Below are 13,713 nucleotides of genomic sequence, written 5' to 3'. Positions count from 1 at the left end.
TGCTTGTCGTCACAAACTATGTGACGTAGCCGAAACGTCATGAGCCTAGCAACTCCGCTCATCAGCGTGGTAATCCCATGGCAATCCCTCCAGCGTTTTCCTCGTTTGTGGGTTGCTATGCCATTTACCAACAAATGGCAACTGTCGTAATGCACCTTGTCCCTGTAGTACACCAGTAAACACCTTCCTACATCTCACGCAACCGACTACCTGCTTTCGCTGGGGCCGCGGTGAGTACTGTTGATACGTGCACTATTTATTCGTTGACCCGCTTCTGAAAGCGCGATGCATCGGCTCGTCTGTAATCCGGCTTATGGAAATCGGAACTGCGGGAATAATAAGTAATCGCGCCTTTTGGCACGACATTTTAAAGTGCTGACTTTGCTGTCTGAAGTCTTGAAAGTTGCTGCGCGCTAAAGTAGTGGCACGCGCTCGTTCGGGCTACACCTGCATGCGCCGACGTGCTGTGCTTGGAGAGTCGCTTTCCTGCGCGGCCTTGGCGATATTGCGACCTAACGACCAAACTACGCATCGATGTTTTCAAGGTGCCGATCTTGTCGTCCCGCCGCTCTGTCCACTGCCGAGAGGTCCGCTCCGGCTGCACTAACTCGACCCACAACGTATGTTTCGTTTTCCAGCCATGATCCTTGCCATTGTGGGCGTCACCGCGGCCCTCATCTCTGTAGCAAGTGCGGATGCTCCTCTACAGTTGGAAGGTGAGACACAAACTGTGTATGCAGCAACGAAAGCACCCGCTTTCAAAGCGCTGATTTGGAGTTGAACGGCGCAATACATTGCATGGTAACGGACGCAATCGCCACTTATGCAGGGTCGCTGTTCAGTGAGCACTTGTTTACGTGTAAATTCGCTGCATGATTGCAATAGGTTTGAAAATGCTAACTGGTCCAACTGCTTTAAGGAACAATTCCCTGTTGATTCCAGTTGGTTCCCAGTTGGCTCAAACTGGAACTCAGCTGGGAACCAACAGGAACCAACTGGGAATTGTTCCAGTTGATCACCACTTGGACCAGTTAGCACTGCTAATACTGCAAAATAGAGAAGTCTACAAACAGTGTATACCTTCGCTGTTCGCCTAATTATTACTGTTAGTTTCAGCACATGTGAGAATACGATTATCATTATATGCAGTGTCAGCTAGCTTAATTGTGTGTCTCACATGTTCGAAACTAGTGCCAGTGCTTCAGTTTGTGACGTCAACCGAAAGTATAGGCACTACTGCAACGGGAATGATTTCGTAGCTGAGCCATTATGTAATTGTGTTAGCTGTATTATATCTGTCACCTCTTGAATATGTCTCTTTATGTGTTTGATCATTATTTACAGGACCTGGACTTCAACATTTTTGCACTGATTACACTTCATAATGCTTTTTGAGAAGAGTCGACGTAAATATGCGGCAGCAGTGAATCATGCACTTTGAAAGCTGCAAATATAAATAAGCCGGGTGGTATGACTTTTTTGTTTTCATCTAAGGGATGCAATGATTTTAACATTACTGGTACCAAATCAAATAATGTAGCATATTTTTAGGACGTTGAATAGGATTATTTTTAATTGGCTATGATAAAGCAAAGCACACACACCAACAGTTTGCATGAATGTAAAAAAACTGCTTAGTTTATGCAAAAGATGCAATATTTAATACATTTTACTTTTCTTTGTTATCATTTTCCTACTTTGCCGTCTTGAACACAAGTGACAAGGGATTGAAGCTCGATTGTGGACATTAACATAAATGCTATGAGAGCTTGCTGACAAAAGCGAGAACAGTAGGGTTTCTACAGAGCTGCAACGTTCTGTGCCATTCTATACTAACTGACATGTGCATTTTCAAGGTCTATTTGAAAAACTAAATTTATCAATCGGGCTTGATGTATGTACTGCATGGTAAACTTCAGCCTGTGAATCCTCTTTTCTGGTAGTTGCTGACACTTTTTCACCCACAAGTGAGGATTTCCTTTTTTTTTTTTTAATGTTAGAGCGTTAGTACCCAGATGTTGGAAAAAAACTTCCCATCATCAGTGCTGGTGACAGTTTGAACCAACCTAAGTGGGCCACCTAGGTCTCATCACCTTGTGACGTCATCACAACCTTCCCACTGGATTGTGAGCAAACTGACCACCGGGGCAGGTGGCACGTAAATTAATGATTGGTCGTGAGAGGTTGCATGTGAAACGCAACCTGGGTCGCGTAAACCCATTGCTTCACCACTGTGCCAGGAGTGGTTTGAGCAGAGTAAAGAATGACCAGTTCTGCATATGTGGACATTAACTTAGTAACGTGATAGTGTCATATTCTTAAAGGTGCACTAAAGAGGAATCTGAACTCATCTTTTTACTGTAGAACTCATCTTTTTACGGGCGCTCTTAGAAACTTCGAATTATTGGCCAATTGCCCTAATTGACTTAAATTAAATGTTCCGGCTCCCACTTTTTTTTTTTTAGCTCAACGCGGTAGGTAGGAGGAGTCAATCAATGCGTCAGCCAGTCCCGTGGCGGCTTGCCGCTCTGCCATCAGCGGAGTGATACGTAAATCAAAGAGTCCACATGTATTTTTATTTCCGTGGGCCTGATTTGCGGCTATATTGTCTGTGACTGAAACTGTTTATTCACAGAAACCTAAAAAAACAAAACAAAAGTGAAAGCGAAGCCGCCATGGAACTGGCTGAAAGGCACTCCATGCGTTGGTTGATTCCGCCTACCTACCGCGTGGAGTTCAAGAAAAGGCAAGAGCTGAGATGTTTAATCCGATTTAATTTGGCCAATCGACCGCACAGGACAATAATTCGAAGTTTCGAAGAATGCCCGGAACGTGTAGATATGGTTCCCGCAGTAAAACGACAAGTTCAGATTCCTCTTTAGTGCACCTTTAAGGTGGAGCGTAAATGTCCCTGCTCCAGCTCCAGCTTGTTTTTTTTTTTTTCCAGCAAAGCTTGCATACTTTATTCTTTGTGCATGAATTGACTTGCATGGAAGATGCAATGTGTAGGATTTGGCACAGTACTCAAGGTTGTGAGATGTAATTTATCATTAAACAGGTAAAGGTGCACTCTCAGAACATATATTAGTGGTAGAAAACAAAGAACAGAACTATTTTGACCATTCCATCTCCAATTAAAATGAGATAAAGAAGAGCATCCTCTGGATTTTAGCAGCATTAAACATTCTGGTGGTATATATTCAACACAGATACAACAAGGCTGGATGAACTGGGACAACGATGCCGGTCTGATTGGCACTGCTACGACCACATCAGAAGAAATATAATTTGTGTGGATCGTCAGTGTGTGTGCCGCGAAGGACACGTACCTGCTGTGGTTGACAACTGGGTAGAATGTAAGCCCGGTGAGTACATGAATTGATGTTGGTTTGTGATGATAGGTTTACCAGGCAGGGCGAAAAATCAGTAGCCTTAGTGTGGCCATGACTAATCTCAGCCTTGTTGCTGTGCTGCATACACTTACATTTTTCTCACAACAATACTAATAGGTTTTTCAAGTGTGCCTCTAGACAATGTTTCACACTGAGATGGCATTTTACAGTCAGTCTTGTTAAAATTTTGTCTGAAAATGCATTTGGCGTCTGTGAACTGCATGCAGGCTTAGTTTATCTTGTAGAAGTAAGAAAGGGCTAGCCATCCAAGCAAATCATGTGCTGCCATCTGTCAGGAAAGTGAGCAGCTGTGCCACTATTGGCGTTTTATTTTTTTTTATTAATTTCCATCAGGTGATACTGTCAGTCAAGTCAGCTGAATGTAAAAACTTTAGATTTATGATAACTTATAGAGTTGTATTTGTGCATCTGGGTTACTATTATTTATTTTTACAAAATGAGGTCACAGAAGTGTTGATGGCATAAATGCTTTTGAACAAAAATGAGCTAAAACTAATATTATAAAATCATATAAAAATGATCTCTTGATATTTCACTTTTTTTTCTGTTCTCATACATGAGCCTTTAGAAACGTGACTAAAAAATCACTAGTAGCCTAAAAATTGAGATTCCCTCAGGTTTCAGCTTGAAAGCAAGAACCATATCTTCTGACATGACATTAAGAGTACCGCAATATCTTCGTGAAGTTATAATCTTGAAATGAGTTCGCTCCTTTGCTTTGTACAGAGACTGAGATTGGAGACAGCTGCTCCAAGCAGAAACCTTGTTCATATTATTCAAGGGCATTCTGCTTGAATGGAACGTGTATCTGTGGAGATGACATGTACTTCTCAGACAGCCGCTGCAAGAAATTCAGTAAGTACACAGCTGACCTCTTTCCTTCTTGCTTTCTGCCTGTGTATGTTGTGCATGTTTGCAGCCCGTGCATTTTAACTTGGCAGCACCTTGAAGCACAACTTTGCTTTACATGTTTTCTTTTTGCAGCTACATTTGAAAAGCATGCAGAGGAAACCTTCCATCCCACATCCAAGTTCAATGTCCTCGCCATTCTCATGATTGTCGCCGTTCTGGTGGTTGCTCTGCTGTTCCTCGTAAATCAGCGGTAAGATTGCATCCTACAGCAAATTGGGCTACTTAACTTGAGCTTCGTGCTTGATCCAAGCTGCAGCCAAGGGATGATCCTCATTGTTGACCGGATGTAACTTGTTTTGCAATTCCTCTTGCTTTCTTAGTATGTATTTAGCAGTTCTTCATGCTTCATTTTCTCTTTTTAAGCAACTAAGCAACCTCGAACTTCCTAGCTGGTTCAGAGATATACATTTTGGAGAACATGATTTCACTGCTGAGGTATTCAGTGGTACTACTAGTTGGCAGAGTTCATCCACTAGCTTCAGTCAACATTTTTAGTTGTGAAGTTGTTGAAGGTTAGCATGTGCTTTCCTAACGTCTTGGCAATAAGTCATCAAATTATGCTGTTTTTTTTTTGTCAGCTTTCGTGATTGCTTTCTGTTCGTAACATTTCAGGAACATGTTCTTCTACTTCCCGTGCTGTATGAGAGAGACACCACTGGCAGCCTTGCAGCAAACAGCTGCAGTCAGTATTCCCACAGATCAGCATGTGGCTCCCAGTAATACGCACGGTGAGTTGCGGTGGCTCAATGGTTACGGTGCTCGGCCGCTAGGGTGCCAAACCTGTGGTATGATCGCTGCTTGTTCATTTTTGGTCATTCCAGCTCTTGAGCAGGCTTTTGCAAACGCTGATGTGAATTAAAATGAAGAAAGCAGCGACTATACTGCAGTCTTTGTATACCTCACCTGACCTGAATGCGTCTTGTACGTCACAGCTGTTATTTGGCTATTGAAACCAAAACAACATGAGAAAAAATTCAATTATAAATTATTTACTGCTTGTTGTTGCAGTCCATGTGTTGTCTCATGTTTTCGAATGCACACCATGCATATCATTCTAAAGAGAAAACACAACTAAAACTTCGTGTGTCTATTTCTTTAATATTCAAGGTTGTAATGTTCAATTTGTTGTCTTATTCAACAAAGATCTTTCCCAGCAACACAGCAGCATATTTATGGAAACTGCCAGTAGTGGCAGCCCATGTCTCTTACTTTTCACCCCCGTAAAACCTATGAGAGCTCCGTTTCCTGCAAAAGTCGCCACTTTCTCATCAAAAAATGGTAATCTATGAATGTAGGAGAACTTCGTGATTTATCCTTAATGTCCTTTTAATTGCAAGCTGTTTAGAGTGGGGTTTTTGTAGCTACTGGTTCCTTGGAATCGGACAACACTGATTAGTTAGAGTAAGCTTTAGTCCTGGCCTGCCATTCTAAGCGTCAAGCTGTGCATGGTCACTTTTCTTGCGCCTTTTGTAAAGGTATTGTATGGGTGCGGCTGTAAGGATTATCATTGCTCGTTTCTCTGGCAGAGATGATGGTTTTGGGAAATGCCACTGTGCCATAGTCTTTGTTCATATTTTGGCCATAGAGAGTGTCTACCTCTGTTTCCCGCTTCTACATAGTGGGAAGGATCGTTGCATAGATGCATGCATATTAATTAAAGTGCACCAGTCATATGAAACTGAGCATTTAAAGCATTATAATTTTATCTCTTTTAGGTGTCCACACATCAGATTCACAAGCCTCAGTGAACATATACCAGGTAACTTAATTCTTACTACGTCCTGTTTGATTCATTTGTAATGCGGCGTGGAAACACAGCATTGTATGGGTCAGGGCTGGGACTGTTTAGTTCACACACTGTCTTTGTCTATTTTTGTCATTTTTTCCACCATCAAGCAGGTAATTTAAGAGATATCTCGATGTCCCTGGTTTATTTCCAGCCAAGTCCTGCACGGTTATCGTGTAGCTGCATTGCAGAAATATGTATTTGCTGTCAATAGTTGCTGGTTCGTACATTAAAATTTGCCAATACTTTTGGTGTGCATGCAAGCCTAACTGTAGGGACACTAGCTGGGCCAGAAGGCCAAACTGGTGCTGCCATCTGCTGGGTTAGATGATGGAATGAGCAGTTGTGCTGGAGAGCTCTGCATGTTACTTGTTTCATATTGTCGGCAGATGGCAACACTGGCCTTAGTAGCTATCTGGGCTTCCTATTTCTGCATAGCAGCTATTTTCCATTTCTTCTGAATAAACCAGGCGAGCACAGATGCCATGGCATTTTTAAAGAAAAAGGGCACCAAAATTCCATCTTTCTGTTAGACTTTGGTGCAAATGAAAGGGTGGTTTAAGTCGCAGAGTAATATAGGCAGAAGCGCTGGCTCGTGAGTGCTACAATGCATTTGGCACGCACCAGTAATGCCACTTTGGCATCACATGCTTGCCATTTTTCTGTGCTGTCCCCCTCTGCTTCCGCTCTCTCTGTGACATGCCTTTGTGCACAGTTCCTCTATTTCACTGCTTCCTTAATTTGCAGACACACTTAGGTCAACACACCATCTGTTGACATTGTTGCAAAAAAAAAGGTGGTTGTATTCTACTGTTGCCTCCAAATTAATTGCAATGACATCTGTCAAAAACATGCTTGAATTTCCACTTGCAAGCAGTAGTCACATGGTCTTATCAGCAGAGTCAGCCGTTTTGTCTACTGTAGACTCCTGTTAAACCGAACTCAGTGCATTCAAATTCTTGGATACTATGAACAGTGCAAGAACATTTGTGAGAACGATGTTTCCCACAGGATTAAATTTTTAAAAATCATCTTACGACAAACTATTTTGTGTCTCCTTCAGGATTAACTCTCGCAGTGACCGTGACCCATGGCGACTCTGTGCAATAGTACTCACGGCGCATCCTTGAGGCAGTCGAGGCAAGATAGAGAAAAAGCAAAAGAGAAAAAGAATGCTTCCTTGAAATAAAACATGCCCAGCAAGAAAGCTTCCCCACACCTATTGTCACCCCTGCAAGGTAACTTCCTTGCTCCTTCTTGTGAAGGTGTTGGGAAGCGGTCTTGCAGGTGCTGGGTAGGGAAGCCAGGATTCCTTTTCGCCAGCCTGCATGTGGCGCAGCAATCTGACATGGCCAGCTTTTGGCGTCTCTTGTGCGTCACATATGCCTTATGCTGCCTCTGGCAGATGAAAAGGCACATAGACACAGAGTATATTTGCTAGTTGACTTGGCGCTTACACATTTGAATGGAAGCCGGATCATGGGCGCAGAGATCTGACATGGCCAGATATCAGCGCTGTGTCTGAGTCACCTGTAGCAAACTGAAAGATGTGAGGTGCCACTTGCTTGTATAGTTGATTACAGCCGTGCTGCAGAAGTGGTGGGATAAAAGAGAGAAAGAAAGGTGGTGATACGCCTGAAACTGTTGCAAAAGCACTAGACAACAAAATTTCACAATTAGTGGTCACTGCAAAAGGGTGAAAGAATAAACCAATGCCATATTTCAAAGCAGGATGACATGAGCTTTTCATACCCTCACTTCTCAGCTCACTTCATGTGTAATGGTCTTATTGCAGCCATCACTGCAAGGTAGTGTTATTAATTCTTCCCATGTAGCAGATATTTTGACGCACCTAACATGTTCACATCTTTTTAGGGAGAATTTGTTTTAAGATGAACAAATTTTCATGGTCCCTTCGCGTTCATCTTAGATGGGGTCTACTGTATTTTGATCTGTTTTATTAGTGGAGGATTCTGGTGTGGGCTAGTTGGTGCATACTTTCTACGACACAGATTGACAGAGCGCAACGGAACGATGACGAGAAGAAACACGAAACACAGGACGGGCGCTGTCCTGTGTTTCGTGTTGCGCTGTCCTGTGTTTCGTGTTTCTTCTCGTCCTTGTTCCATTGCGCTGTGTCAATCTGTGTCGTAGGAAGTAGTGGAGGATTATTTTCACTGTTCGAGGGGCGAGACGTTTGCTCCTGTACAAGACCCACCTTCATGTTTTTGATGCCTTGCCATATTCTTTCTGATGCAGCAAGACAAGCCCCCGTCTTATGCAGACACAGTGCTCAATGTGGTAAGTCTATGAGATTTCCTCACGCTGCATACTTAACTACCTTGTGGGGTTTTTAATAGGGGGGGGATAAATACGTTCTTCCCACTTAATCGAGGCTGACACAGTTCAAAACCGCCAGGACCCCACCCCGTGATCGCGATGCTCTACCGAGCGCACGCCGACCACGGTGGGCCTTGCTCTGAGGGGACAAAGGATCGACACATTGGCTGACACAGAGGCATTTATTGCTACAGCAACGATAACGCCAGCTAGCAACGAAACACGCTAAAGAATCGAGGTGGTCCGACTCACCAGCAAGGTTACGAGCAAATTTTCGCCCACAGTAGGGCAAGGGATAGCGCACGCCGACCACGGTGGGCCTTGCCCTGAGGGGACAAAGGATTGACACATTGGCTGACACAAAGAGGCATTTATTGCTACAGCAACGATAACGCCAGCTTGCAACAAAACACGCTAAAGAATAGAGGTCGTCCGACTCACCAGCAAGGTTACGAGCGAATGTTTGCCCACAGTAGGGCAAGGGATACTCCTAGGCCGGACGGGACGAGATGCGGGAGCAAGTCTCCCCACCGTTTCCTCGCCCCGCTGGCGAAGAGCGGAGCCACGAGCGACACGTCTGCTCACACCAACGATCCCAGCCGAAAAGAGTAATGCTGTAAGCTACGTCCCGCGCGCGTGCACAATCAGTCTCTGTGGCGCCCTGCTTCTTTAATTACGGCAACTAACCAGGGGATGCGCCCCTCCCTTGAGGCGATGCTCTTGCTGCAGGGTGCATCGTGGGAAAGCCTACAAAGGGGACCGCAGGTCAGGTCCCCACAGCCTGCAGGAGTTTTGAGAGGCAATTTTAGCAAAGCTTGAAATTTGTGATGCATCTGTCCTTGAGGCTGTCAGAACCGTGTCAAAGAAAATTTTGAGTAGTGGTATTTAAACCAGCAATCAGCAGAGGAAAAAAAATTTGCAGTGGCTTAGCTCGGCTATGCCAGGATATACGTAGCGAAAGCTTATGCATAGCTTGGTTAGGCTTGGTTAATCTTGATTGCAAGTCCAAGTTAGTCTGGTTGTCTGGCTAGTTGTTGTCACATGACCAGTCACGTGGTTGGTCACGAAGTGCGGTGCGACGACGGTGGGAATGCGAGCACGGTGAAACTGCGAGTTCGTTGCCAGTGTAGCTTTCGCTACAAAAAATCGGTGTGTTCGACTCTTGAGTCACGGGAGGAGCCCAGTTCCAGCAGTGGGACAGCTGCTATATAGCATGGAACATGTGTAAAGTGCTTTGCAAAGGTTTAGCATTGTGCCATATGATGTTCACAGTGCACTCAGCACTGAAAGGGACCCTTATGAAAAATAGAATTTGGTCTTTATCGACAGGGTACTGGATTCTAATCGCAAAGAGACCGCTCTCATAAAAAACTGAGCTTTTATAAGCTAAAAAAGACCTAGAAACCTAATGCGAGTGTTGCCATCACCGGCTGATTTTGCAAGTGACATGCGTGCATTGGTACCTTTTTCACCAAGGATCACAGAGGCTACGTTATGCCGCCATTCACTTCAAAACGGCGACAACCTGTTCTTTTCGGTAAGGACGTCACGAGTGTGAATCGTCTGAAAAGAAGATTTTTAAATGCGATTTTCTCGTTGTTGACCGAGTCTTTTCCTGCCGGACAAACCTCAGTGCACCCAGAAATAGCCGGAGGATCAATTTTTGTTGAGAACAATAATTGCGTGTAGTTTTCCTCAGTGTTCCATTAATGGCTTGTTGTGTGAACTCTGTACAATGACATAGTTCATATTAGATTTCCTACAAAGTCCCATTTGCCTCCTGGCCTCAGGTACCTTTTTTTTCTGTCATGCTTTGTAGTCGTAATGGCTACATCATTCATGTTCCTGTTTTTGTATGATGCAGCAATATCTTCCTTCGTACCAAGAAGCAGCATCACCGGCATCACCAGCAGCCCCCAAGCCTTCATGAAATTCTCTTCACCACAACACTGTGTGGAACTTTCCCGATTAGCCCCATATCCAAGTGGTGTGGCAGAATTTCTCCCGGCATCTGGTTCGTTCAGCTCGAAATGGAAGAGAGGAGGACGAAGGCATATGTGAAGCTATTCAACACCGGGCGACCCATTAGTCCTGCTTGTCCCACTGTGGGCTTGTTCTCACTATCTTCAGGAGAGCTATCGTAGAAGCTTATCCCCTCAGAGGCTAGACGATGTACAAAAGGCCTTTCGTGTGCAATTTGTGTGCAAGTGCAGTTGTTGTATGCCTGCTCTCATTAATTAATCTGGTAATTTTGCCTGCGCATAATCCGATGTGGAGTATATGTACCCGAGCTGAAGCATGCAAGCTTGTTAGAGCACGCAAGTTGCTGTTGTTGTTGTTCCTACAGTTGTTTCTTTATTTTTGTGTTCTCATTTTTGTGCTTCTTGTCCACTTTGTGATGAACCTTGAGTATTCTGTGGCTGCACACAAAAATCAGTCACCTTCAGCAGGCAGCTAGAATAGTAGCTGGAATATTTTTTTTTTTCCCCCTCTTTTTGCACATTTACTGCATGTTCTCAGCAGTTTGTGCAGTGAGAGCTTGGATCTGCAGCAAAAAACGCCTTGTCAGGACTGCGTGGTGTCTTGGTGTGTGCAGGCATTTCTTCGTAGTGAGCAAACTATATTTAAACAAAACGTTTCTGCAGATGTATGCGATAAGGAGTGAAGACGAGACTTAATTTAAGGATCTATATAGTCGTGCTAATTATCGGCACAATTAATGACTACCACAAGCCTGTTGCCCTTAGCAACTCTTAGTCGTTTGACTTGATGTAGCTTTGCACCTCATAGGACGTGCGGAGTGTACACAGCTGAGAGTTGTTGCATCTTGTGATACCCGCATTGTGCAAGAATGTTTGTCCACTGTACCATTTTTTTTCTTCTTTTTCGGACTAGCACATAGTGCCAGAGACACGGCTGTATATCACCTTACTAGAGATATTGCTACTTAGTTTTGCTACCATGTACAAAAGCGTGTGCGGGAACTTTTTGTTTTTACTGCTGTTCAAAGGGCAGGTTGTTAACAACACCTTTCAGCAGGTGTCATCACAGTACACTTCTATGCAAATATATCTAGCTGCGCTGAGTGTAGTTGCACCTGTAATGGCTGTAGTGACCCAGCGCAAATGCAAGTGGAGCAGGCTATTACACGTAGCACGACTTCTAGCTGCAGACCCTCACCCGAGTGCTCTTAGCATTTTTACTGTGAGACGTGTATACCCTGCAGTGTGTGTTGTGCTACGCATAGGTTGTGTTAGCTGTTCATCAGCCTAGTGCTGCATAGTATTTTTCGACACAGAAGTCCTTTTTGCAATGAACCTAATAGACTTGCCATCATTCTCAGGCTTCTCTTCTCAGCATGTTGCAGTCTTGCTTTGTCATTGTTGAACCTGGTACAGTACCTTGGTCGTATAACCTGTGTCATAATGTTTGTCTGCTGTTGGCCTTTGAACCATGCAAGATTGACTTTGTTTCGTATGTGTATCGCTGCCTGGTGGCATGCTGTCGAGGTGTGGCGTTCAATGCTCTCTTTGCAGCACATAGTGAACATAACTCATGCTGCGAGTCTCGCACCTTTCTCAATAAATGAATGAATCTGATGCATTACCTGCTGCTGTTGCTGCACGACCGCGACCACTTGCTGATTTCTTTTGCCAAAAAGTTCATTTTTTGTCCCCAACCCTTCGTGTGTATGGTCAGATGTGAGCCACCTTGGTGTACATGTGGCATGTTAAATGAAATGAGACACTATTCAAAGCCTGATGCTTCCAGGTCACCACATACAGCTTCTCATGTTGCAAATGCAGACCAATTTATTTTTTCCCAAACAATTTTTTGACGCTCTCTTGAGCGGTGCGCACAGTTTATGCTGGAGGCATGTCTACCTCTGAGACCTGCATGATGTGGTGAGCATCGACCAGTCTGAAAGAGATTTCAATTTTGGCTTTGTACCTTATATTTAATATTGCCTTGTTTCTTTTTTTTTAATTATTTACTAGTTTTGTTCAGTTGTTGATGCTTCCTCTGTTACCTCCTCCTCATTGTGTTCATTACAATGTTCTCCCGAGTGTGACTGTTTTTGGCACCACTCGCAAAAAATCGATGTGTGTCTACAATTACCTTGTCTGTGAGCCTCATGGCCAATTGGGCTGCTGAGTGTTTTCATTTAAAGTGCACTTTTTTTGCACATGTCTTTTAATCCATGTGATCATGGACATTTTTTCTTTTTTCGAGTAATTGTAGCTCAGTCGAAAAATAAACTGTTTGAACTTGTTGAGTTCCTTGGCATTGCTCAATGCTCTCACTGCAGCACACAATAAACATGGTAACTCATGCTGCAAATGTCACACCTTTCTCAATCATAATCTATTTACCATTGCTAGTAATAGTGGCAAGAAAGTGAAATTATCATTATAGTTCATTCCTTTTAAAATTTAGAAATGTAATGCACAATAAGTTTGTATTTTGTACATAAGACTATTACTGCATATATGGTAATGAGTATGCAAATTTATGCCACTGCCGTTCAGTATTTTCTCCCATGCTGCTAATCTTGTCGTACACAAATATCACATGGTGATCACATTTTGAAGTGTACTTCACATATCTTGTAATGCACTTGACATTTTTGTATGCCCCATTCATGCGGTAGGAGCATTCAAGCAGAATGGCTTGGAACTATGCAAATAAAAAGATTGTGGGCCCTCTGAGATACAACAGCTGTACGTGGGAATGACTTCTTCGAGTCTGCTTGGGCAATAGTTAGCTTGGAGCCGCCGCGGTGGCTGAGTGGTTATGGCGCTCGGCTGCTGGACCGAAAGACGCGGGTTCGATCCCGGCCGCGGCGGTCGAATTTCGATGGAGGCGAAATTCTAGAGGCCCGTGTGCTGTGCGATGTCAGTGCACGTAAGAGAACCCCAGGTGGTCGAAATTTCCGGAGCCCTTCACTACGGCGTCCCTCATAGCCTGAGTCGCTTTAGGACGTTAAATCCCCCATAAACCAAAACCATAAACCAATAGTTAACTTGCACTGACGTCAAAGCAGCTGTCATGCTGGCCAATCGGAAACATTGCGGCTAGAGTCACTAAATAAAGACTTATTTAAAATAAATAAATATTTAAATAAATAAATATTTTAAATAAAGACTTATTTAAAGTCTTTATTTAGTGACTCTAATTGCGGCTATTTCTGGCGTTGCGAGGAAGAGAAGGTCGTGCGAAGCTTTCCTCCTCTCCTTGCTCTCAAGAACGAAGTGGCAAGAA

General features: G+C 43.8%; 2 protein-coding genes across 3 annotated transcripts in view; one reads left to right on the top strand and one right to left on the bottom strand.

The window, feature by feature from the left end:
• The window catches only part of LOC144133283 (uncharacterized), a 45,646-nt gene that overhangs the window by 30,896 nt on the left and 1,037 nt on the right, over window positions 1-13,713 (bottom strand). The gene's annotated exons all lie outside the window — the stretch shown is intronic.
• On the top strand, window positions 9-12,727 carry LOC144133287 (uncharacterized). Of its 2 annotated transcripts, none has more exons than XM_077666264.1 (9): window positions 9-230; window positions 639-716; window positions 3,210-3,365; window positions 4,140-4,268; window positions 4,398-4,515; window positions 4,938-5,053; window positions 6,041-6,084; window positions 8,371-8,412; window positions 10,316-12,727. In XM_077666264.1, exons 2-9 carry the CDS (start codon window positions 641-643, stop codon window positions 10,379-10,381), a joined length of 747 nt encoding a protein of 248 aa, XP_077522390.1. In that variant the 5' UTR covers window positions 9-230; window positions 639-640; the 3' UTR covers window positions 10,382-12,727. The 2 variants fall into 2 exon arrangements, with proteins under 2 accessions (XP_077522390.1, XP_077522389.1); XM_077666263.1 differs by lacking the exon at window positions 9-230 and adding an exon at window positions 320-545.

This window comes from Amblyomma americanum, chromosome 5 (assembly GCF_052857255.1).
Source record: "Amblyomma americanum isolate KBUSLIRL-KWMA chromosome 5, ASM5285725v1, whole genome shotgun sequence".
Lineage (NCBI taxonomy): Eukaryota > Metazoa > Arthropoda > Arachnida > Ixodida > Ixodidae > Amblyomma > Amblyomma americanum.
Note: the sequence above shows the minus strand (reverse complement) of the source record. Positions and strands in the feature narration are given on the sequence as shown.

Bases quoted from the DNA above. Each gene is read 5' to 3' on its own strand.
- LOC144133287 (XM_077666263.1), top strand. From the start codon at position 452: ATGCGCCGACGTGCTGTGCTTGGAGAGTCGCTTTCCTGCGCGGCCTTG. The intron at 546-638 runs GTGCCGATCTTG...TTCGTTTTCCAG, and splicing joins TACGCATCGATGTTTTCAAG to CCATGATCCTTGCCATTGTG. The intron at 717-3,209 runs GTGAGACACAAA...TATTCAACACAG, and splicing joins TGCTCCTCTACAGTTGGAAG to ATACAACAAGGCTGGATGAA.